This window comes from Schistocerca serialis, chromosome 10 (genome assembly GCF_023864345.2).
Source record: "Schistocerca serialis cubense isolate TAMUIC-IGC-003099 chromosome 10, iqSchSeri2.2, whole genome shotgun sequence".
In the NCBI taxonomy this organism is placed as follows: Eukaryota; Metazoa; Arthropoda; class Insecta; order Orthoptera; family Acrididae; genus Schistocerca; species Schistocerca serialis.
In genome coordinates this window covers 60,653,670-60,676,453 of record NC_064647.1, presented here as the reverse complement: position 1 = coordinate 60,676,453, position 22,784 = coordinate 60,653,670, and the positions used below count along the sequence as shown (strand labels likewise).

Genomic DNA, 22,784 nt, shown 5'->3' with positions numbered 1-22,784 from the left:
ATGAGCATCAAAGAGGTAAGACAAGTGTAATGATAAACAGTCATATTAAATCAAGTGGCGGTGGCGGTGAGTGTTTAATGTCCCGTCGACAACCAGGTCATTAGAGACGGAGCGCAAGCTCGGGTTAGGGAAGGATTGGGAAGGAAATCGGCCGTGCCCTTTCAAAGGAACCATCCCGGCATGTGCCTGAAACGATTTAGGGAAATCACGGAAAACCTAAATCAGGATGGCTGGAGACGGGATTGAACCGTCGTCCTCCCGAATGCGAGTCCAGTGTGCTAACCACTGCGCCACCTCGCTCGGTATATTAAATCAAGTGATGCTGAGAGAATTAGATTAGGAAATGAGACACTTAAATTAGTAGATGAGTTTTGTTACTTTGCCAGCAAAAGAACAGACAATGGTCAGAGTAGAGACAATATGAAATGCAAACTGGCTACAGCAAGACAAGCATTGCTGAAAAAGAGGAATTTGTTAACATGTAATGCAACTTTAACCGTAAGGAAGCCTTTTCAGATGGTACATATCTGGAGTGTAACCTTGTACAAAAGTGAAACTTGGACAATCAGCAGTTGATAAGAAGGAAACTGAATCTTTGGAAATGTGGTGCTACTGAAGAATGCTGAAGATCTGGTGGGTAGATCAAGTCACTAATGAGGAGGTATGGGAAAAAGAAAAATCGTGGAGCATCTTGACTGGGAAAAATTGATCGTTTGATAGGGCACGTCACGAGCCATCAAGGAATTGTGAATTCGGTAATGGAAGGAAGAGAGTCTGGGGTGTGGGGCATTGGTGGGGGGTTAAAAATTTTACAGACAGGCAAAGGGATGAATACAGTAAGCAGGTTCAAATGGATGTAGGTTGGAGTAGGGGTTTGAACCAGATAAACTAGTACAGACAGCTGCATCAAACAATTTGTCAGAGTGTAGTTGCCCACCGCTGGCAGCAGCAGCAGCAACTGAGCTATCCAAGCAGGACCCGTGAACTGCCCTAACAGCTTCAGTTCCACCATTACCTCTCTCCTAGCTCCAAAATATCACAGGAGTTCTTCTGCATGCCTCTGTCGTATGCCACGTGTGGATTTTGCAAGGGATTGAAGAACGGGGGTTTGTGCTAAAGGAAATTCAGTCGGTTGATCAAAGTGAGAGTGAGACTTTCTTATCTGACTTAAATTTCTTTGAGGTGAATATACAGGACTGGAGAACGACAAGGGAATAATCAACTGGAAGATACAATAACAGTCTAAGTTTTATTAAAAATCTTAATCACAGGAATGACTTCCCTAACTGAGGTGCCTCCACATTGGTACCCAGGTTCTTCTATCGAGACAGGGACTGTTTGTCACCAATATGTCTGATTAATGAAACCCTGATATAAAATCTAAGGGTACTAGGGCCCTGAAACTAACTTCTAACCAGCCACTCCAGCCTGTAGCTCCAGCTGTATCCATCCGCCTGCAACTGCCTCCAATGTCTAACTCTATTACCAACCGCCTACTGACTTGTTACTGTCTGCCTCCGGATGCTCAGCTTTAAAGTTTTGTTTCACTGTCCCCTTTGACCCCACCTGTCCCTGCCATGACTTAAGGCCAGGTTCTCATTCAAAGCTGTCAAAAATCGATTTTTTTATTTCAGTTTTTAAAGGTTACATGTCTAGAATGTTGGGATGAAAAGGTTTTTTAATCCAGGCATTACAAAATTTCTACAACTCATTGTTTGAAGCAGTGTCACGGCCACTGTGGGATGCTCTCAGCCTGAGACACCCGGATCAGGTAGAAAACTTGTTGTGTTGTGGCGTACGTTTAAAAAATGATTTACATTGCTCCAGTATGCACGCAAACACAGTCGCCGAAAAATCTGACGAACAACTTGTGTAGGCTGCCGAACGCACCATATCCAGCTCGGCCAGATCGACTTTTCTCACCAAGAAAAATAAGGTAATTGTTCTCTATCAACAATTCGAGTAAGAGGAAGGGTTGATACACAGTCCTGGAATTGCATACTAAACATAAGGAAAACAATTTTTTCTTTTTTTTCGTCAAAATTGGTCAAAGCATAATTTTTGGTCCAATGTACTGCATTAGCCATTTTGAATTTTGAAAATCTAGCTTCAGATCTGTGTTCAGCCACATCAAAAATATACAACAACACACAGTTATTATGAAATCTGAACTCATAATATACATAAAAGTTCTCCCTAAACTTTAAACAGGTTTTTCTCAAAAAATGATTTTGCAGAAGTGTGTGCACGATAAAACAAAAATGGGTCTACCTATTAAGTTCTACCTTTGACACTCGAAAATTAAACATTTTTCTTGGCAGGTAATACCTAAAATAAATGAAATTTGTTAATATTAACCATTTTTTGTAAAGCCACAAAGAGTGCGAAAAACCCAAAAATTGAAAACAAAGTTCGAGTTAGCATGCTATTGTTAAGTTTAAGGTTATATCATTGTGGTCAGGCATAAGCTCCAATAAATTTAATGTAATACCGACTGATGTTATCCTTTTTTTTATTTCAGATAACTCCGGAGGAGTTAAACTGCACACAGTCTGTGTGCTTCAAATTCACAGGCCCTTGATCAAATCATAATTACAGGCGTCATTTCTTTTTGTATAGAAAATCTAAAATGAAGTTCAAAGTATGATCACTCATAATCCCCAAACAGATCCTTTGTATGTCTTTGTCTCAAAAAAATATTCCACTTTGCCTATTTTTTGCTCATTTGAATGAGAACCTGTCCTTAATGTTGAGGGGTTTCTCACTGTCTCACTGGCTACTCCGCTATCCTCTTCTTCACATACATTTCTGGGGATGAGTGGAGATGATAGGGAGCATTTCCATATATGGTTTAAATATATATTATAATCCTCATGTGGTAGCATATTCCGCACTAGGAGCTCTCGCTCTTTCTGACTCACAGCTATACCGCTCCATGTTCCAATTATTTATCTTTTTTGTTTGAGGACTTTGCTTAATTAATTCTGACACATCACTAATGTCTTTACTTCCTAAGCATCTTGCCTTGTTGATTCTGTCACATCATTCATTCCTTTGTCATCTAAAGGACATTCTCTCATTAATTCTGTCACAAAAATTATTTTACATGTGAACTTGTCTGCTTGCCTCCCTGACCTGTCCGTGTGGTCCCTTTGTGGCTGCTTCTGCCACACCAAATCTCTGTCTTTAGTTTAGTTACTCTCACTATGGACATGACAACTCATGGAAGAAAAGAAACAACAACATATATGAGGGTGATCACAAAATTAAGGTCTACTATTTTTTTTATAAGTACATAGACCTGTTTATTTCTACAATTGTTCACATCAGTTTACAGCTTGAACATTTAGCTATTTTTCGACACAATCACCATTTCTGTTGATGCATTTTTGTAGATGCTGTGGCAGTTTTTGTATGCCTATGTCATACCAGCTCGCTGCCATGCTGTTCAGAAAGCTATGAACCTCTTCTTTCACCTCGTCGTCAGAGCTGAATCACTTTCCGGACGAATTTTCTTTTAACCTAGGCAACAGGTGATAGTCACTGGGCGCCAAGTCAGGACCATAGGGTGGATGGGTAATTATGTTCCACTGAAACTCTTGCAGGAGAGCAACGGTTTGCCTAACAATCTGTGGGTGAGCGTTGTCGTGGGGAATGTATATGCCCTTGCTCGAAGTTCCACTGGAACTCTTGCAGGAGAGCAACGGTTTGCCGAGCAATGTGTGGGCTAGCGTTGTCGTGGGGAATGTATATGCCCTTGCTCGACATTCTCCTTCTCCGGTACTCAAATGCCCGTTTGAGTTTTTTCAGTGTCTCACAGTACCTGTCAGCGTTAATTGTGGTCACAGCGATTCAGCTCTGAAGACGAAGTGAAAGAAGAGGTTCATAAGTTTCTGAACAGCATGGCAGCGAGCTGGTATGACATGGACACACAAAAACTGCCACAGCGTCTACAAAGATGCATCGACAGAAATGGTGATTATGTCAAAAAATAGCTAAATGTTCAAGTTGTAAACTGATGAAAACCATTGTAGAAATAAACAGGTCTATGTACTTATAAAAAAATAGGAGACCTTACTTTCGGGATTACCCTCGTATCACAAGACATAATGACAGAAACAATCTATGAAAGAGGAGTGGAAGGGTTTGGGAGTAAAATGAGGTGACTTAATGGTTAAAAAAAGTTAAACTGTAATCTGGCTGTCAGACTGGCAGATGGATAATACGTGCTGCAGGCAAAAAAGCTGCAACCAGAACTATAGCCTGCTACACAGCTTGGCACACATGAACTACTGAGAGGTGGTAATAAATGTGTGTAACAATTGTGGAGATAGAAACCTCATGGAGAGATACAGACGGCCATTAAGAAAGAGAGAAAACAGATACAGGACACAACACAGCAACAGAGAACAGATGACAGAAGGTAACAGGAACAAAAGGGACCCACGTGGTGATATAAATATGTGTGTGTGTGTTTTCACCCAAGGTACTGACTTAATTGTATTGCCACAACGGCTATGCAAAAAGAAATACACCAATGAGAATCTGCAACGGGTATTTCCATTAATATTACTTACTGATTCCTCTTTGATGTCGATTTCACCACACATTGTGACTGCCTCTAACTCTCCTGTGGATTCCTGTAAGAAAAGAACAGATCTGACAAATGAGCAAAACCGGAGGGAAGACCAGGTGTGAGCACAAATAAAGATTCATCCATTTGTTCACACACTGTCTTCTGTAAATCCTGTCATAAAGGAAGACATCATGGATGTGAAATGAGCCAGGTTAATTAACACACTTAATCAATCACAGTTTACACCTCCTACAAAGTATACTAACAGCTGTGACTAGTACCTAATTACTTATTATGGTAATTACTTCTAGATTATTTTATACATTTATATCTGGAGACAGGGACAGTGGCAGTTATGGTGCCGTTTCTCTACTGTTCATAGGTTGGCAATGTGTCAGTTTCGCACAGTCAATGGGATAATACTTTCACGCAGTGGTGGCTAATGCTCGTTTTCATTGGGAGGTCCCAGATAAAAATTCAATAAAATGTAACACAGTATAACAACAAACTGACTTTTGTACATAATATTTACTGTTTTATCTGACTGCACAGAAACAAAAGGGGCAGCATTAAGGCCTTTAATGAGTTCTTTAATGTAAACTTGATACACACAGTCTGAAAGTTTGTTTTGTATAATGTGTGATGTATATTAACAGATGGAAGTACTAGAGCTGTTTAAGTGGTCATCTAACACACTGCCAAGGTTTCCTAGAAGGGATAGTAAATCCAAGAAATTGCCAGCAGAAGTTCAAAATATAGTGTATACTTCAATGTGAGATGCTTTTAATAATTTCCACAATGAAACACTGTCTCAGAATCTGGTAGGGAACCCAAAGATATTGTAGTCATACATGAAGCACACCAGTGACAAGATGCAACCAATACCTCCACTGCACGATAACAACGGTGAAGTCACTGATGACAGTTATTAAACACGGTTTTCCGAAACTTCTTCACCAAAGAATATTCCTGAATTCCGACCAAGAACAATTGCCAAGATGAGAAACATAGAAGTAGATATCCTTGGTGTAGCAAAGCAGCTTAAATCACTTAATAAAGGCAAAGCCTCCGGTCCAGATTGTATACCAGTCAGGTTGCTTTCAGAGAATGGTGATACAATAGCTCCATATTTAGCAATTATATACAACTGCTTGCACACGGAAAGTTCCGAACCGACAGACTGGAAAATTGCTTAAGTCACACCAATACCCAAAGAGGGAAATTGGAGTAATCTGCTGAATTACAGGCCCATATCACTAACGTCGATTTGCAGTAGTGTTTTGGAACATATAATGTGTTTGAACATTACGAATTACCTCAAAGAAAATGATTTATTGACACAGTCAGCATGGATTCAGAAAACATCATTCTTGTGAAACACAACTAACTCTTTATACTCATGAAGTAATGAGTGCTATCGACAGGGGATGTCAAATTAATTCCATATTTTTAGATTTCCAGATGGCTTTCAACACCGTTCCTCACAAGCATCTTCTAACCAAACTGCGTGCCCACAGAATATCGCCTCAGTTGTGCAACTGGATTCATGATTTCCTGTCAAAGGTCACAGTTCGTAGTAATAGATGGAAAGTCATTGAGTAAAATAGAAGTAATATCTGGCGTTCCCCAAGGAAGTGTTATAGGCCCTCTATTGTTCCTGATCTATATTAACGACATAGGAGACAATCTGAGTTGCCCTATTAGAGTGTTTGCAGATGATGCTGTCATTTACCTTCTTCTAAAGTCATCAAATGACCAAAACGAATTGCAAACTGATTTAGATATTTGTATGGTGCCAGGCATTACATTGTGAATAGCAGAGTAATCACACAGATGTAGATTACGTTTCTGATTTGACACGATGTATGCTGAATCAACCTGAGCAGCAACGTTAATTATTGCAACCATTTTGTATTTACAAGTATTTTCTAAATGTAGTCTTCTTTCTTCATGTTCCTTAGTTCATTCATTTACATGCTTTGGGTCCTTACAACCAGACTCCACTATCCTTCACTTCAAATAACATACAATAGATATCAGGTAACTTTTGTTTCTCATCATTGATAACCACGATTTTTTGCAGAACCATGTATTGCAGAAAGTTGTATCCTTCCTTCCATCTAGTTCAGATATTAAGTAATCGTTTCATTCACGTGTACCTGACTGCTTGATTTCTGGCTTCTCTACCATACTTGATAAATTAAAGGATTTTTTAGCAAACAACCTATTAATTTTAAAATCACTGTACGTAAGACTACCAGACTTTCAAACACACAGCTCCAGAATATGGAACAATACTGAGAGATTTGTCACTTTTGAGGTTTGTGACATTTCCTGTTGACCTATAGGAAGGTGCCAAGTGATGTAGTTGGAAATCTATGCTACGGGCACTCCAGCAGGGCCTAAACACTGTGTACAGGTGCAGATAAGTGGCAGAGTGGTAATGTGACAGAGACAGCAGGGTTCACAGAGGTGCGGGGAAGGAGGGGTACGCTCGAGTCTGTTGTCCGCCAGGCACACCTGAGGGCTCGAGGTGGCCCCTAGCTGTGCTACAGTGAGGACGATGGTGGGAAAAGGGAAACAGCTCGGTGACATCACTACGACTCCAGTTTATGGAGGTGGGGGTGTGGAGGGAGTAAGGGCCACCAGGCTCTGCTCCTCAGCTGAATGGGGTGGTGAAAGGAAAACAGGTTTGTCACTGTGGAAGGATGAGCTGATGGAAGAGTTGTGGCAAGGCTTGTTCCCACTACTGGCATCTCAGAGTAACATTGTGCATTTCTTCAAAGAGCAGTAGAAACAACACGTGATTATCTATGGCGTCTGCCACCTGTGCAACACTAAAATTATGTCATATTCAAACTGTCAGACACAGCACTGAAATTATATATATATATATATATATATATATATATATATATATATATATATATATATATATATATATATATATATATATATATATATATATATATATATATATAAAAAATAGAGGGAAACATTCCACGTGGGAAAAATTATATATAAAAAACAAAGATGAGGTGACTTACCGAACGAAAGCGCTGGCAGGTCGATAAACACACAAACAAACACAAACATACACACAAAATTCAAGCTTTCGCAACAAACTGTTGCCTCATCAGGAAAGAGGGAAGGAGAGGGAAAGACGAAAGGAAGTGAGTTTTAAGGGTGAGGGTAAGGAGTCATTCCAGTCCCGGGAGCGGAAAGACTTACCTTAGGGGGAAAAAAGGACAGGTATACACTCACACACACACACATATCCATCCACACATACAGACACAGGCAGACATATTTAAAGACGAATATATGTCTGCCTGTGTCTGTATATGTGGATGGATATGTGTGTGTGTGCGCGAGTGTATACCTGTCCTTTTTTCCCCCTAAGGTTAAGTCTTTCCGCTCCCGGGACTGGAATGACTCCTTACCCTCACCCTTAAAACCCACTTCCTTTCGTCTTTCCCTCTCCTTCCCTCTTTCCTGATGAGGCAACAGTTTGTTGCGAAAGCTTGAATTTTGTGTATATGTTTGTGTGTCTATCGACCTGCCAGCGCTTTCGTTCGGTAAGTCACCTCATCTTTGTTATATATATATATATATATATATATATATATATATATATATATATATATATATATATATGCAGAATAAAACTATATCACAAAACTTTGGTGGAGCTAAGCTCCTCTGGCCCTTACGAGTGAGCCGCTCCCACTTTCACGTAACCAATGAGAGGCGAGAAAATGAATTTCTAGCACTGAAATAGAAACCATTCTCTTCTTTGCTGTCGTCATAAATACCTGACTGTGTTTTCTGAATAAGTCACAAATTATGAAGTTGTGATCAAGTTGGAATGTGACAGTTGTGAGCTGGTGAAGCTAATCAGTTTGAGAGCTAAAAACATCTGGTTGTGGTAAAAAACTGAGCTGCAGCTTGGCCCTAGGTTTATGTTAGGTTGGAATGTGGCAGTCTGCCTGAGAGTTGGAGAAGGCAACAAATTTGACAGCAAAACGTCTGGTTTTGGTGACGGACAGATCTGTAGCTTAGCCCAAGGCCTAAGTTACATTGGAATATGACAGTTTTACTCACAAAAATTACTTCAATAATCTTCAAAAAATGGAAACTCCACGTAGGAATATCAACAATGTAGGAAAATAAAGAGTGCTACTTACTGTAAAGAAGACACATCAAGTAGCAGAAAAACACAATTAAAAGACACAATGTGAGTAACTTTAATTGTGCCTGTCTGCAACTTGACGTGTCTTCTTTACGGTAAGTAGCACTCTGTTTCTTCCTACATTGTTGACATTAATAATCTTTGTTGTCATATATTTGTTTCTTACCAATATTTCACAAATTATAAGGTTGTGGTCAGACTGGGAACTAATAATGCAGCTTAAAATAAATTAATAATGTCGGTGGTCAGAATATTTTCCTATCCTTCCAAATGCATTCCAGTTTTGGAGGTGGTGATATACTAACATGAGAACGTGACAATATTCCTTCAAACAGACCCAGCAGCTGATACACCCTCTTTCCTTCCCATCATACCTCACAGCAAGTGCTGACAGTGTTGTTGCAGGAAACAAGTTAGTATGTCCCTGGCCCTGATCTAGATGTTTACCTCTGAAGACCATATTCTTGCTTCATCATGAAGTTTGTTGTAAATAATAATCCACTACAGTTCAAAAGGAACAATGAGGTACATAATCAGGAAACAAGGTGGAAAAATGACATTCATTACTCCACATTAAGGTTGTCCTTAACCCAAAAGTGGTGCACAATGCTCTAACAGAAACTTTTGATCACATACCCAGTGATTTAAAATGTCTGACAGACAGAAGAGTAAAATTTGATAACAAACTGTAAAAGTAGCTCCTTGACAACTCCTCCTATTCTGTAAAAGAATTTCTGTTATTGTAATGTGTAGAAGATGGTGGGTAGCCATTACTAAAACACACACACACACACACACACACACACACACACACACACACACACTATGTATCTTTTTTTTCCTCTTTTTGTATTAAAAGAAAGGCTAACTTAGAAATGTTCAGAGTGTAGCCATGTGTAAAAAATACAAATATTCTCTCTTGCATTAACACTAGGAACAAAAATTGCCTCTACTGTCCAAAATGTAAGCTTCCTCTTGCACAGAAAGTATCAAAATGTGCAGCTATATCTTTTGTGAATTAAAGGTGCTGTCAAGACAATGAAAGTTTTAAAAACAAATTTAATCATTTCTATTTGACACCTCTTTCTCCCCAGGTGATTTGGTAAGTACATAGTATTTATGTTGCTGGGTACTTGATTGGTTGGTTGGTTGATATGGGGATAGGGACCAAACAGTGAGGTCACCAGTCCCATCGGGTTAGGGAGGGATGGGGAAGGAACTCAGTCCTTTCAAAGGAACCAAGCTTGCATTTGCCTGAAGCAATTTACGGAAATGATGAAAAACCTACATCAGGATGGCCGGATGCAGGTTTGAACCATCATCTTTCCGAATGTGAGTCCAGTGTGCTAACCACTGCATAATCTAAATCGGTTGTTGGGTTACTTTTGTCATATATTGTTCCATATTACAACTCAAAAATATCCAGTTATGTGAATGTTCAGTAGGTACCCATGTTTGCACAGAGAAAATGTTTCTCATTATTGTAAATCAACTGACCTGTTCGACACCAAGGCAAGTTCTTACAAATATGATCCACAGAACACGTAAAAGCGAAACTAAACTAAAATAGTCTTATGAAGTAGAGACTACAAGTGTTAGAAGAACAGACACACATTCATACACTGTACTATTTTACATGGATTATGACACATTTCATTTTGTTTGCAATAAATTTACATAAATTTTTCATGTACAACTGACTAATATCTACACAATTTTTTCTGTCTGGGTAATTTCAGATCAAGTGGACCATTTTAGGAATCATCCTCAACTGACTATCTCTAATTTCAATGAAATTTTATTTCGGCATTACCTAAGAGTAAAACTAAATTCTGCCAACTTTGAGCTCAAGATAAAAAAATTCATTGTTTTAGGACTTTTCAGTGAAGTGCTGAAACAGTCATGCAAGCTCGATGCACAAATTTAAGGTGCATTGAAACTGGAAGTTTTTTTGTATCAGATGCACAACTTTCTTTTTATAGAACACACTTTTAATATTTTGAGACTTTGTCATTCACCATTTTCAAGCTACATGACACCACATTTCAGGAACTGCCAATGACAATGTTGCAAGCATTTTGTGACTAAATTTTTGGACATTAAATGAAAGATTTTTTTTGTTTTAAGGTGCAAAAACAACTAGGGGCACACGCACCTATGTCAGAACTGAAGAACACAAGGACAGAGAGACAGAGAAGTTAAAAACAACTACACGTTAACCCCAATCGACAGAAGAGAAGATAGCTAAAAACATGGGCGTGGAGAAACAGAGGTCGTGAACTAAAGATTAAATGTCCTTCGCCATATTGCTATGACAGATTAAAAGTAAAACAAGGTTGACAGTCCACACATCATTCATTTAAACGGCTGGTAACTCAGACAGCAAGCACAAATGAGAATGTAAGTGGTTAGAAATGGGCATTCCATCAGGTAGTGGTGGACTATCAAAGGTTGAGGGCAACGAGCACAAAGTGGTGGGGAGCACCATTTGACAAATGGTGATGGCTAAAAAGACAGTTCCCAATATGCAACCTAGCTAAAATGATCTCCTCACAGCAAGAGGGATGAGATGGGATCATCCAAGCTGCTGGGAGAGAACTAGCAGGCTGAGGTATGATGACTGCAGCAGCATCAGTGGCCTCATTTCCTGTCAAACCGATTTGACAGGGAATCTACATAAAATCACAGTGACACCATCACGAGTGAGCAGGTGACATCTTTCCTGGACCCGCTGCACTAAGGGATGGGCAGTGTACGGCAGACAGAGGCTTTCAAGAGCACTGAGAGAGTCAGAGCTCTGCTGTAAATACTGAGCAGTGTTCTGGAAGCCGACACCGAAAAATGTCGGTGCCAATGATGAAGGTACACCTGGCACCACGGTCAGATCGAGAGCCATCAGTGTACATAAAGGTACTATCACGTAGTTCCGTACAAAGGTCACAAAACTGAAGGTGATAGAGTGAGGCTGGAATAGTGTTCTTAGGAAGCAAATGAAGGCCAAGGTGAACATGGGCCACCACATGAAGCCAAGGTGGTGAAGGGGTCACACCCACTGAAAAAGTGGCAGGTAGCGTGAATTTAAGCTGCCCGAGCGAGAGCCGATAGCGAACTCCAGGAGGTAACGGAGATGAGGATGTGCCCCATACAGGTGATCAAATGAGTCAAAAATGAAGGAGTTACAGGACGGGTGGCCACACACGGCAGACAAACAAAAGACATATCTGCCGAGGAGAAAGTCACGGCAGGAAGACAGCGGTAGTTTGGCAGTTTCTGCATATAGACTCTCAACCGGGCTAGTGTAAAAGATGCTAGTGGCCAAATGGATGCCACGATAATGGATAGTATTTGAGATGGTGTAAGAGGGATGGACATGCTGATGCATAAATGCATGAATGAAACATCCACAGTCTAGTTTTGAACGGACGAGGAACTGGTACAAACAGACGAGGGTGGTTTGATCTGTTCCCCAGGAACTATCACTGAGGACAGGTAGGATACTGAGGGACCACCTCGGGCCACCAGGTAAGATGTGTGGGAGGACGAAGAAAGTTTGCTATCGGGCATGAGCCCCAGGAATTTTGTAGTATCAACCAATGGAAGAGCAATAGGCCCAAGATGTCAAGACGGTGGGAGAAACCAAATGCACCACCAGAAATTCATACAAATGATTTTGTCAGTAGAAAAATGAAAGCCACTGTCGATGCTCCACGAGTAAAGATGATCGAGACATCGCCGAAGATGCCACTCGATGAGACAGGTCCGTCGGAGAACTGCAACAGACGGAAAAATCGTCAACGAACAGGGAGCTGGAGATGCCTGGTGCGAGACAGGCCATTATAGTGCTGAGGCAATAGCAAAGTTGACACCACTCAGGACGCAGTCCAGGGACATACCATTTTCCTAGATAAAGGTGCCAGGCAACGCAGAACCCACATGTAGCTTGCAAACTCAGTCTTTTAAAAATTCCTACAGGAAACGGGGCATATGGCCGTGGAAGCCCCACGTGTAGAGGGTACAGAGGATGCCAGTCCATCATCAGCAGGTGTTGTAGACTTTCTCCAAGTTGAAAAACACGGTCACAGTCTGGGATTTCCGCAGAAAACCATTCGTGACATGGGTGGACAACTGCAGAACACAAGAACACAGTGGTTAGTAAATTGCAAGGTTCGAGACACCATACCGGCTGGGCACGAATCATATGTTCCGTCACCTTGCAAACACAGCTGGTGCAAGAAATGGGGCGCTAGCTAGAAGAAAGATGTTTGTTCTTTCCAGGCTTAGGTATGGGTATGCCAGTGGCTTTAAGCCAGCATCTGGGAAACGTGTCCTCTGCCCAGATGCGGATGTACGTATGAAGGAGATAGTGCTTGCCCGCAAGAGAAAGGTGCTGCAACATCTGAATGTGAACATCGTCTGCCGCCGGGGTAGAAGACTGGGATGAAGTAAGAGCAAGATCTAGCTCCCTCATAGTAAAGGCAGCATTGTAGCACTCACGATTCTGAGAACTGAAGAGTATCGTCTGAGCTGCCTCCGCTCATTTCCAATGGAGGAAGGCACGTTATAGTGGGGGGGAGCTCGAAATCTCAGCAAAATGGCGGCTCAAGGTGTCAGAGATAGCAACAGGGTCCACTACGACATTGTCTGCTATTGTCAGGTTCGAAATTTGGGAACGGACCTCGGTTCCAGAGAGCCAGCGGAGGTTGGCCCACAAGACGGAAGAGGGAATGGAACTGTTAAAAGAACTAGTAAATGAAATCCAGTTAGCTTTTTTATCATCACGAAGAAGGCGATGCCACTTTGCACGCATCCAATTATAACGAATGCAGTTTTCCATCGTAGAATGACAGTTAAAAACACAGAGAGCACGAATGGCATCACGGCACGCCTCAGTCCACCAAGGGACTGGGACACAGAGCAGTAAAAAAGAACTGCGGGGAATGATACATTCTGTGGTGGTAAGGATAATGTTTGTAGGATATTACGCTTGGTTGTCGCAACTGGGGAAATGATATCTGTAGAAGGTTTCCAGGGAGCAGTAAAGCCTCCAGTCGAGCTTAGAAAGTTGCCATTTGGGTACAGGTATGACAGGAGTCAGAAATTGGACGGCACACGGGAAACGCTCACTCGAGTACGTGTCAGAGATATTGGACCACCGTAGATGACGGGCAAACTGTGCGTGCAAATGAGGTCCAAATGGTAATAGGTGTGTGGAGTCTGAAAGGAACGGGTGCTCCCACGTTAAGGCAGACGAGGTGAAGGTGATCAATAAGGTCAGCCGAGAGGGCACCTCTCCGACAGGTTCTGAGCGAGCCCCGAGAGGGTGGTGCACATTAAAGTCACCGAGCAGCAGAAAGGAATGAGGGAGTTGCACAATAAGCTGCAGGCAGAGTACAGGTGGACACTGCGATTCTAAGAGCAGCCTCGAGTCCTCTCCGTCAGTTCGAAGGCCGCGAACGTTCCGTCGGAGGAGACTTGTGACGAGGAAAACGTGAAGGGTCTCACCTCGCAGCTGCCGAGTGCCAGCCATCGGAGACACACTGCTACAGGGCACAGAGGCAGGAGGATCTTAGCCCACGAGGTCCACAGAGGTGTCGGTATTCTCCTCCTATCGGTCTGCGAGGTCCGGAACAGAAAAACAGTAGGTGGTGCTCACCGGCAACAAAAAGGTCAGCCGGGCGAGCGTATAATGTGGCGACGCCACCGAAGAGAATCTCCGAGTCAGCAAAGGAAGGGACTGTTTCCCTCTGTTCAACTTCTCGGAGCCTTTGTGGTTGGCAGAGAAAGGTGTTTGTCGGCTGAAGGGCTGTAGGAAGTCTTCACGGGAGTATCCCTCCCGTCCTTTCTGAGGCCGGTCGTGTAGCAGGCGACTTCGCCCAGTGAGGCAAAAGTTTCCGAGTAGCCGACTCGGGAGTGGCCGGGTAAGTCACTTTTTCGTCTGTCCAGATCTCCCGGACAGCCCACTCGTCTGATCACCGAGACACGCGGGACACTCACAATCGCAAGAGGAAGCACTGTGGTCGCCAGTGCAGTCGATACGGCAGGGACGAGGAGGCAGACAATTGCCCTTATGAGCACGAGATTACACATCTGGCGTGGTGTCGACAGGCTTCTCGAGTGTGGATGTAATAACGACACTGGTAGCAGCACGTCGGGTTCGGGTACGGTAGTGCTGTGATAACTTGGTAGCCTGCTTTGATCTTTGACGGAAGAACCACTCTATCAAAAGTGAGACAAAGAGTGCGTGTGGGCACTAAGGATGCATCTACTTTTTTCATCACCCGACGGACTGCAACGGCACCCCGATCGGAGAGGTACGTTTGGGGTTCTACCTTGGTGTGGCCATCGAGCAGCATAGTGTAAATCACTTAACGGGAAGAATTCGGGGTTCGACGGGTATCGACACGGACAGGATAGCTGTGGAGGAGCGAAGCTCGAGACTCGGTAGTAGTCTCCGAAAGCAAAGTGCCATTTCGAAAAACTGGAGCGGGATTTCACAGGGCCTGCAATTGCATCGACACCTTCCCGAATAATAAATGTATTTACCGAAACAAAGAACTGACTGCCTTCAGTATGTGAAACCGTGTCGCAGTTGCAAGGTCTTTGAATCGTTAGCCTTATTTCGTTTACGTTTAATAGATGTTTGGCTCATTGCAAGAAAGTCCCCACCGATTGCCAGTGTTTCCAATGCCGCGCTCCTTCTGACTGGGGAATCCCCACAGAAGGCGGCGCACCTGCCTTAGGTGATAGTTCATACCTCGGGTCACACTTCCCAAACACCTGACAGAAGGATCAATCCACAATTTAGGAAGGTAGCTGCTCAGGCAATCATCCCCCGCTCCCCCATGGGGGAAAAAGAAAGAGAGGAACCTCAAACACCAAAGCAGAGGAAGGATGGGAGATGGGGAAGGGGGATACTGAAGGAACGAAAGACAGTGGAGAGACTGTTCTCATGTCAGAGACTGAATATGCAGAACGCATTTCCAACAACATCCAACACGAGTTCCTCAAACGAGCGGAAAAAGAATAGCAAGAGGATAGACATGCAGCACAGAGGGGAAAAGATGCTGCAAAGGCTGGGGGCCTGTGGAAGCCAAAGCACGAACTCACCAAAGAGCAGGAAGCACCCTGGGGGCATTGAATGAAAGTGCACTTGTGGTGTTTGCAGCTGTTACATAGTTTACTGATGTTGGTAACAACTCCTGTGATGAACAATGGGAATTGAATATGACAAATTATGCATCTGTCATTTGCAGCCAATCAGAATTCCAGCTCACGATTTCCTACGGTTTGTAAATACAGTTAGCTGGTATTTTGTTTTGAATTTAACAACATTGTCAGAATTTTTGGCAAAATCGTACGTAAGACATACAAGTATCTTACCACAATGATGAATATATATCTCATGCTATGCACACATTAGTCTATTATGGCAGTTATATTTTTGTGTTAAACTTCACTCGTTTTACCAACTCGAGCATTCCAACCTAAGCCTCGGTTTACACTACAGGTCAGTGTTTCAGCATACCTACTTTTTTGAAATGCACATTTGTTGGTTTTCCCAAGTCACAATCATTCCGTCACTTTTCAGCTTAAACTAATCCTCGGGCTACAGCACAGGTTGGTCCGTCAGCAAATCTAGTTTTCTTGCTATTCTTCAGAAAACTAATGTAGGCCTAATCAACTCGTGGCTCCCTCCAAAAGAAATCATCACATACAGCGATTCTCACTGGCTATTGTATACTATCACCCACTTAGCTATGAGCAATACTAGTGATTTGCCAACACTAGCATGCAATGTATTTGCTGCAGATACGGCACGTAAACTTTAGCCAGCATACTGAGTGCCTTTTAGTAGGTCCACAGAGAAATTACTTGTAATCAGTTCTATCAAACTCAGCAGTTATTTGCGAATATTGTAGAGGTTATTAATGTGTAATTGTTTTTTTCTGAATGTCTGTGTATTTTGATGTTATATTGCCAATTATTAACAGCTATTTTCTTGACTTCTTGTTTGTTAGATAGAGCAAGTGTTTTTGTACTAGAAACAATTTTGTTTGTTTGGGAGATTATGGATAAAGTTTAAAAAAGATATTCAAAATACTACTGTCAAATAGTCATATAGTTTTTTGTGACAATTTTTTCATGCCATTCTGTAATTTTTTGGTTCTGAAATACTGCATATTTGATGGTATTTTTACTTTTTATCCATATCTAATGACCTGTATAAAATAAAAATTTTTCAAACACTTGACAAATCCAAACAGTAGTTTCCAGAGGCATACTGGCTAACATGACCCGTGTCGTAATTTTTGGTTGCAATCTGCTCTGGTGGCTGCTACCAACAATTAAAATGCAGACCACTTTAGCAAGTCTGAATCTAGAAATTACTATGTGGATGTGTCTAGCACACAAAAAGTACATTTGTACAAATCTACTACTAGTGGGTGTTCTCCTCTTCTATTTATAACCAAGAAAGTTGATACTTTGGAGTACTTTGTTGCCAACCTGTTTTGATTGTGCAAGATTCCATGGGAATGAATCCTTCTGGATAATTGTCTTGTTTAATAGATAAATTCGAGGTGGTACTGCAAGGATGTCTAAGACCATTTTGTGTAGCACAGATGTATCAAAATGCTGGCCCTGACATACCACTGTACACAGTTGGTAGTTTGGACACTTCAGTGTACCATCAGCCCTATCTCAGTAACTGTAAAAAAGCAGAGTCAAGAGGACAAGAGGAATGTTTGGTAGGTGTCGTCAGCTTTGGACCATGAAGTAATGTTAATGGCTGCTATCACACCACCTTTCAGTGTATACATCCACAGTTTTGTTATTATTTGATGAAGCCAATGAACCTTAAAGCAAAAACAAAAGACTGGTTGTAATGTAATGTTGTGGTGTGTGACACACTGATCTGTAGCTTAGCCCACGGTATAGGTGGAAGGTGACAGTATGGTTGAGAGTTGACATAGCCAATGAATGTAAAACTAAATAAACCTGGTTGTTGTGACAGACTGATCTGAGGCTTAGGCCATTTGAAAAACAATGCCAATCACATCACAATACAATCAAGGTATTATTTATGGCGTTTGTCTCATGTTTCCCACAACACTGATCAAAGCTGATGACTCCAATCAAATATTCATCTTTATCCAAAAGGCACTCAAATCACTGACCAAATACCAACCTGATCAACAAAGACTGCTGAAACCATGATCTCATTATAACATGAAGTTGGTTCAATGGCCTTATTTTAATGTGAAACCTTGCTTCTTTAGCAGTCTGAGAACTTGGGAAAGTACTATCACAGTCCTTTTGAAGGAGGGAAAAATAAAAAAGTCATTAAAAGAGCTCATGTGTCTTTGGTAAAGCAAGAGCAGTTGAATTAAGAAAGCTTATAAAAATTGTGCCCAATATATCAGAGCGAGGTTCACAATAAACTTGCCACTACATTATTCTTCTCAATGGCTTCAAATGGTGATCATCATGAACAAATGGAAACTCAGAAAGGATCAATTCTACTTACCACAGTCTTTGCCATTTCACCCTAAAATTGTCAGAATGTCTCAAAATAAGATTCGTAATGCTACACAAGGAACAAGATTTATCAAACCCAAAGTAAAATTTGTCTAGGCACAGTGCAGATTTTGTTGGGTTCAATCCAGGTGCATAAGTCCAGCAAAATTATGATTATTAGTAATGGTGGTGCTGTTTTGGTTATGGTGACCTACTGAGTGAAATGATGCAAAAAATTTTGTTTCCTAAGATCCTGAGATTTTCAAATTTTAACACTAACACCAAAATATTGGTTGGTACCTTTGGATGGCTTATGAACTTATTGTTTCAACCAATATGGTCAATAATGATAGAAATGTTAACGAAATGAAGGGTCATATAAGCAATGTCTGAGAGGAAGAGGGGAAAGTTTTTGTTACCTTTGTTGAGGATGAATTAGTGTGATCGAAAGTGTGGTAGTTTGGATGTTATTTAAAGTGTAATACCTGAATATCACAAGATTAATGAATGGTTTACGAATGTTTGGCAGGGGTAAAATACGTAGTAATTTTATAAAAGAAATTACTAGTATGTTTACACATTAGTAACTGCTGATTATTCAAAAATGATTGCTGCAGTTATTCTCTCTGTGGTAAGTAGAATTGATCCTTTCTGAGTTTCCATTTGTTCATGATGATCACCATTTGAAGCCATTGAGAAGAATAATGTAGTGGCAAGTTTATTGTGAACCTCGCTCTGATATATTGGGCACAATTTTTATAAGCTTTCTTAATTCAACTGCTCTTGCTTTACCAAAGACACATGAGCTCAGTATACTTCGTCTTGCAGTGACAAAATTGATGAAAAATTGTCGAGTTCCATTATTCCCCAAAGTTTGGCTTTATTGACACAAAAATGGTGAAAGACATTGCTCTGAAATTTTAAAGGGTGATCGAGAGAAAAAGAAAGTTGTAGGCCTACATCTGGTACAAATATCTTATATGGATCAAGACTAGTTTTCATTTTACTAGTGTAGATCCCATATAACATTTTGTAGGCCTCCATTGAAAGCATCGTAAAACAAAATTAATACAATTATTATACGCATCTTGAGCTCAAATTTTACATAAACTACCGGTATGATTGTTTTCGCACTACAGGTAGATTTCATTCTTTTCCCGATATAAAATAGAAATACGCAACCGGATAATCAGCTATCTAGTAAATAAAGCCTAAAGATTGCACAGCTTCATAAATGACATACAAGTCTCAAGTGTTCCAATGTTGATAGCCAATTTATACGAAAACAACACATCGTGCTGTTTTCATATGAATCGTGTTACATTGTAATTTAGCTTCATGTTGCATGCGCACCTATTTTATAACATAGTATGTAGTAACTTAGCTTCGGAGTCACAACTGTTATGAGATTTCTTAGTTTGCCTGATATTTCATACAATCGTGCTGAAAAATTTAACTTCCGACGATTAAGGTCGCACACAATTCATTCAATGGTTATGATCATAGACTCACCATATTTACAGCGAACTTTTTTGAAATATGATGAGGAGTGCTTCTCGAAAACTTCTGTTCGTAAATTCCTTAACCTTCGTATCATCAGCAACAGCTGACACGGTGCAAACTAGAAGTTAGGTCGACTGTACGACGGAGTTGCTAACGGCTAATCTATGGTATTTACAGCAGTGACACATTGTTACATTGACCGCAAATTGTGTGTATTTTAAGAAATAAGTATTGTGTTTAATATACAATGCTTCAAAAACACAAATTCCTGTTAAGTTTCTTAACAACATGAAGCTTTCGTGACATTATGGTAGACCTGCACGATATAATCAAAACAAATGTAAGATGTACTGCTATCTTTCGGCGACGCTAAGCATCAACTCTTGAGTTGCGCGATGGCAGTCGTCACGTTAATCCCGCCATCTGTCAGCACGAGAAGCAACAGCGTCGTAGTTGTGTACGACGCCGTTCGAAGGCAGCACAAGTAACTACGTATCAATATATAGTTTGAAGTTCCACGGTACAATGATTGAAATAGCTATCACCCGCAAATTATTTCAGCTACTTACTTTGTGCTTGTTAAATGAAGTTACGATAAGCAAATATATTTCATAAACATTTCTCACAAGAATTTTTTACAGTCAGTTTGTGCTTGTTAAATGAAGTTACGATAAGCAAATATATTTCATAAACATTTCTCACAAGAATTTTTTACAGTCGGCAGTATTTTCCTCAAATTATACTACATATTGTCGACAACAGAGTTGTCGCTCACAGTTTTAAACACAGATAACTGTTTGGAATGCTCCGATCGCGACGGTAATCTGAGTTGCGGATACGAGACTTTACTTGTGCGTTACTCAACTGAGCTGCAGATGCAAAACTCAGTGTGTGTGTTAACTCAAAACCCATTCTACACAGGGCCGCCCAAATCAGACCTCCCAGCTACATGGCAACCAGGTGACTGGACGATTCGGTCAGCATATCACATTGACATAGGCACGACACAGATCTCTCGGACTGCCAAGTCACTTCAGGCGTGAATATTAAATCAGTTTCGTTGGCTGTGGGTAAAGGACGCCTGTTAACACGTTTTCATTTAAAGGTTCTTGAAGTTGCCAGATAAGCCTTCCTTTACATCCCTAGCCCTGTCAAGACATACTCGCCTTTTTTCTGCTACGAGAGATGACTTTTTCATTTTGGTTCCCAACTTTTACTCTACCATAACTATTTTGACATTATACCGCCTTAGTTTGGCGGTCGATGTAAATTTTTGTTGACTCGGGCGACGCCTAATCCAGTATAGGCTTCTTTCTTTTTCTTTTTTCTTCCTTTTTTTCTTTTCTTTCTTTTTTTTCTGACCACGCTGCTTAGATCTTGGCAACGAATAAAGACTTTACGAAACAAGAGGACGTCTATTAATTACATGTAGTACCGGTAGTCTAACTTCTCATAAAATTTGAGCCGATTCGCATAAGTTTGGAATGTAGAACTGGCACGCGTAAAAGACTCACAAAAAACGTGTTTTTTGCTCGCAAAATCAGAATGAAGCTACATTTTTGAAAGCGAGTTTTCAGTTCTGTCGAAATATTGCAGTTTTTTATTTATTTGATTCATTTTAAACCATTTGCGCACTTTCAATTCACATAATAACGAATTTTATGCGATACATTTAGCTCGAAAAAATGGTTCAAATGGCTCTGAGCACTATGCGACATTACTTCTGAGGTCATCAGTCGCCTAGAACTTAGAACTAATAAAAACCTAACTAAGGACATCACACACATCCATGCCCGAGGCAGGATTCGAACCTGCGACCAGAGCCGTCGCTTGGCTCCAGACTGTAGCGCCTAGAACCGCACGGCCACTCCGGCCGGCATTTAGCTCGACAATAAGCCATTGAACTCTATAACAGATAAATATTAGTGAATAAAAAAATTCGTTTTGGTTTTATCCATTAATTTTTTGAACCAGTTCGCACTCTTTTACAGAATATCAGTGGCACATTTCAAAAATATCCATTTTAAACAGATGATACATTTAGCTCGACATGAAACGATTGTATCTCAACAATGGATAAAGATCACATGATAAAATATTTGCGTTTTGATTTCGTGCAAAGTTTGAAACGATTCCTAAAAGTTTAAAGTATAGCACTGGCGCACTTCAAAAACCTCCCAACAAAATGTGTTTTTTGCATGTTTTTGCACATATAATTCGAACAACAACAACAACAATTCGAAGGTGCTCATACAAATGTCTTAACCTGAGTAATCATTTGCAGAAAAAATTAATCGATTCACACATTCTCCCTGGGAGCCAGCTCCATTTCATAGTTCAAACTTTGGGTAATATACTGTAACATAGCTAGAGTAAGACAGATGTTCAAATAACTGTATACAAATGATCGCTCGCCGGCTACTGTGACCGAGCGGTTCTAGGCGCTTCAGTCCGGAACCGCGCTGCTGCTACGGTAGCAGGTTCGAATCCTGCCTCGCACATGGATGTGTGTGATGTCCTTAGGTTGGTTAGGTTTAAGTAGTTCTAAATCTAGGGGAATGAAGACAGATGTTAAGTCCCATAGTGCTTATAGCTTCTTGAAACGATCGCTCTTCTCAGCTGAGGCAGAAAGGTTTAACCATATATTCGTAGATCTGATAGAGCCCGCCTCCTCTCCCAAACTGGGACTCTGCATGGAGCCTTTCAGACATATTTCTTACAGCACTTTCGAGCTACTACGATTAGTTTGCGCTCCCCGGTTCTGACAACATTTCTGACGTTTCCCTTGGCTATAAAACGAAAGCCTAAATTGGAAACCCCATTGTTCCAATGTGATTCGGCTCAAAAGTCCTTGGTTATACAGGTCAGACGAAACTTGAATTACCTCGAACAAACTTTCAAGTTACCTTCTACCCTTAAAACACTGTTATGTATAGAAGACAGGTGCATGGGAAGCCCTCCTTTTCGTTAAAACGGTTGGTTCAAATGGCTCTGAGC

At 41.0% G+C, this 22,784-nt stretch overlaps 1 protein-coding gene across 12 annotated transcripts in view; it reads right to left on the bottom strand.

The window, feature by feature from the left end:
- Positions 1–20,135, bottom strand: part of LOC126424754 (zinc finger protein 679-like) — a 319,807-nt gene extending 299,672 nt beyond the window's left edge. For 11 of the 12 annotated variants that reach the window (XM_050087489.1, XM_050087490.1, XM_050087485.1 and 8 more), the window contains exons 1-2: positions 19,797–20,135; positions 4,578–4,640 (exon numbers count right to left, since the gene is read on the bottom strand). In XM_050087489.1, coding sequence (XP_049943446.1) covers positions 4,578–4,640; positions 19,797–19,799 — 66 coding nt within the window. In that variant the 5' untranslated portion in view covers positions 19,800–20,135. The remainder of the gene's footprint in view (positions 1–4,577; positions 4,641–19,796) is intronic. The other variant, XM_050087481.1, reaches the window with a different exon arrangement.
- Positions 20,136–22,784: the final 2,649 nt, after the last annotated feature.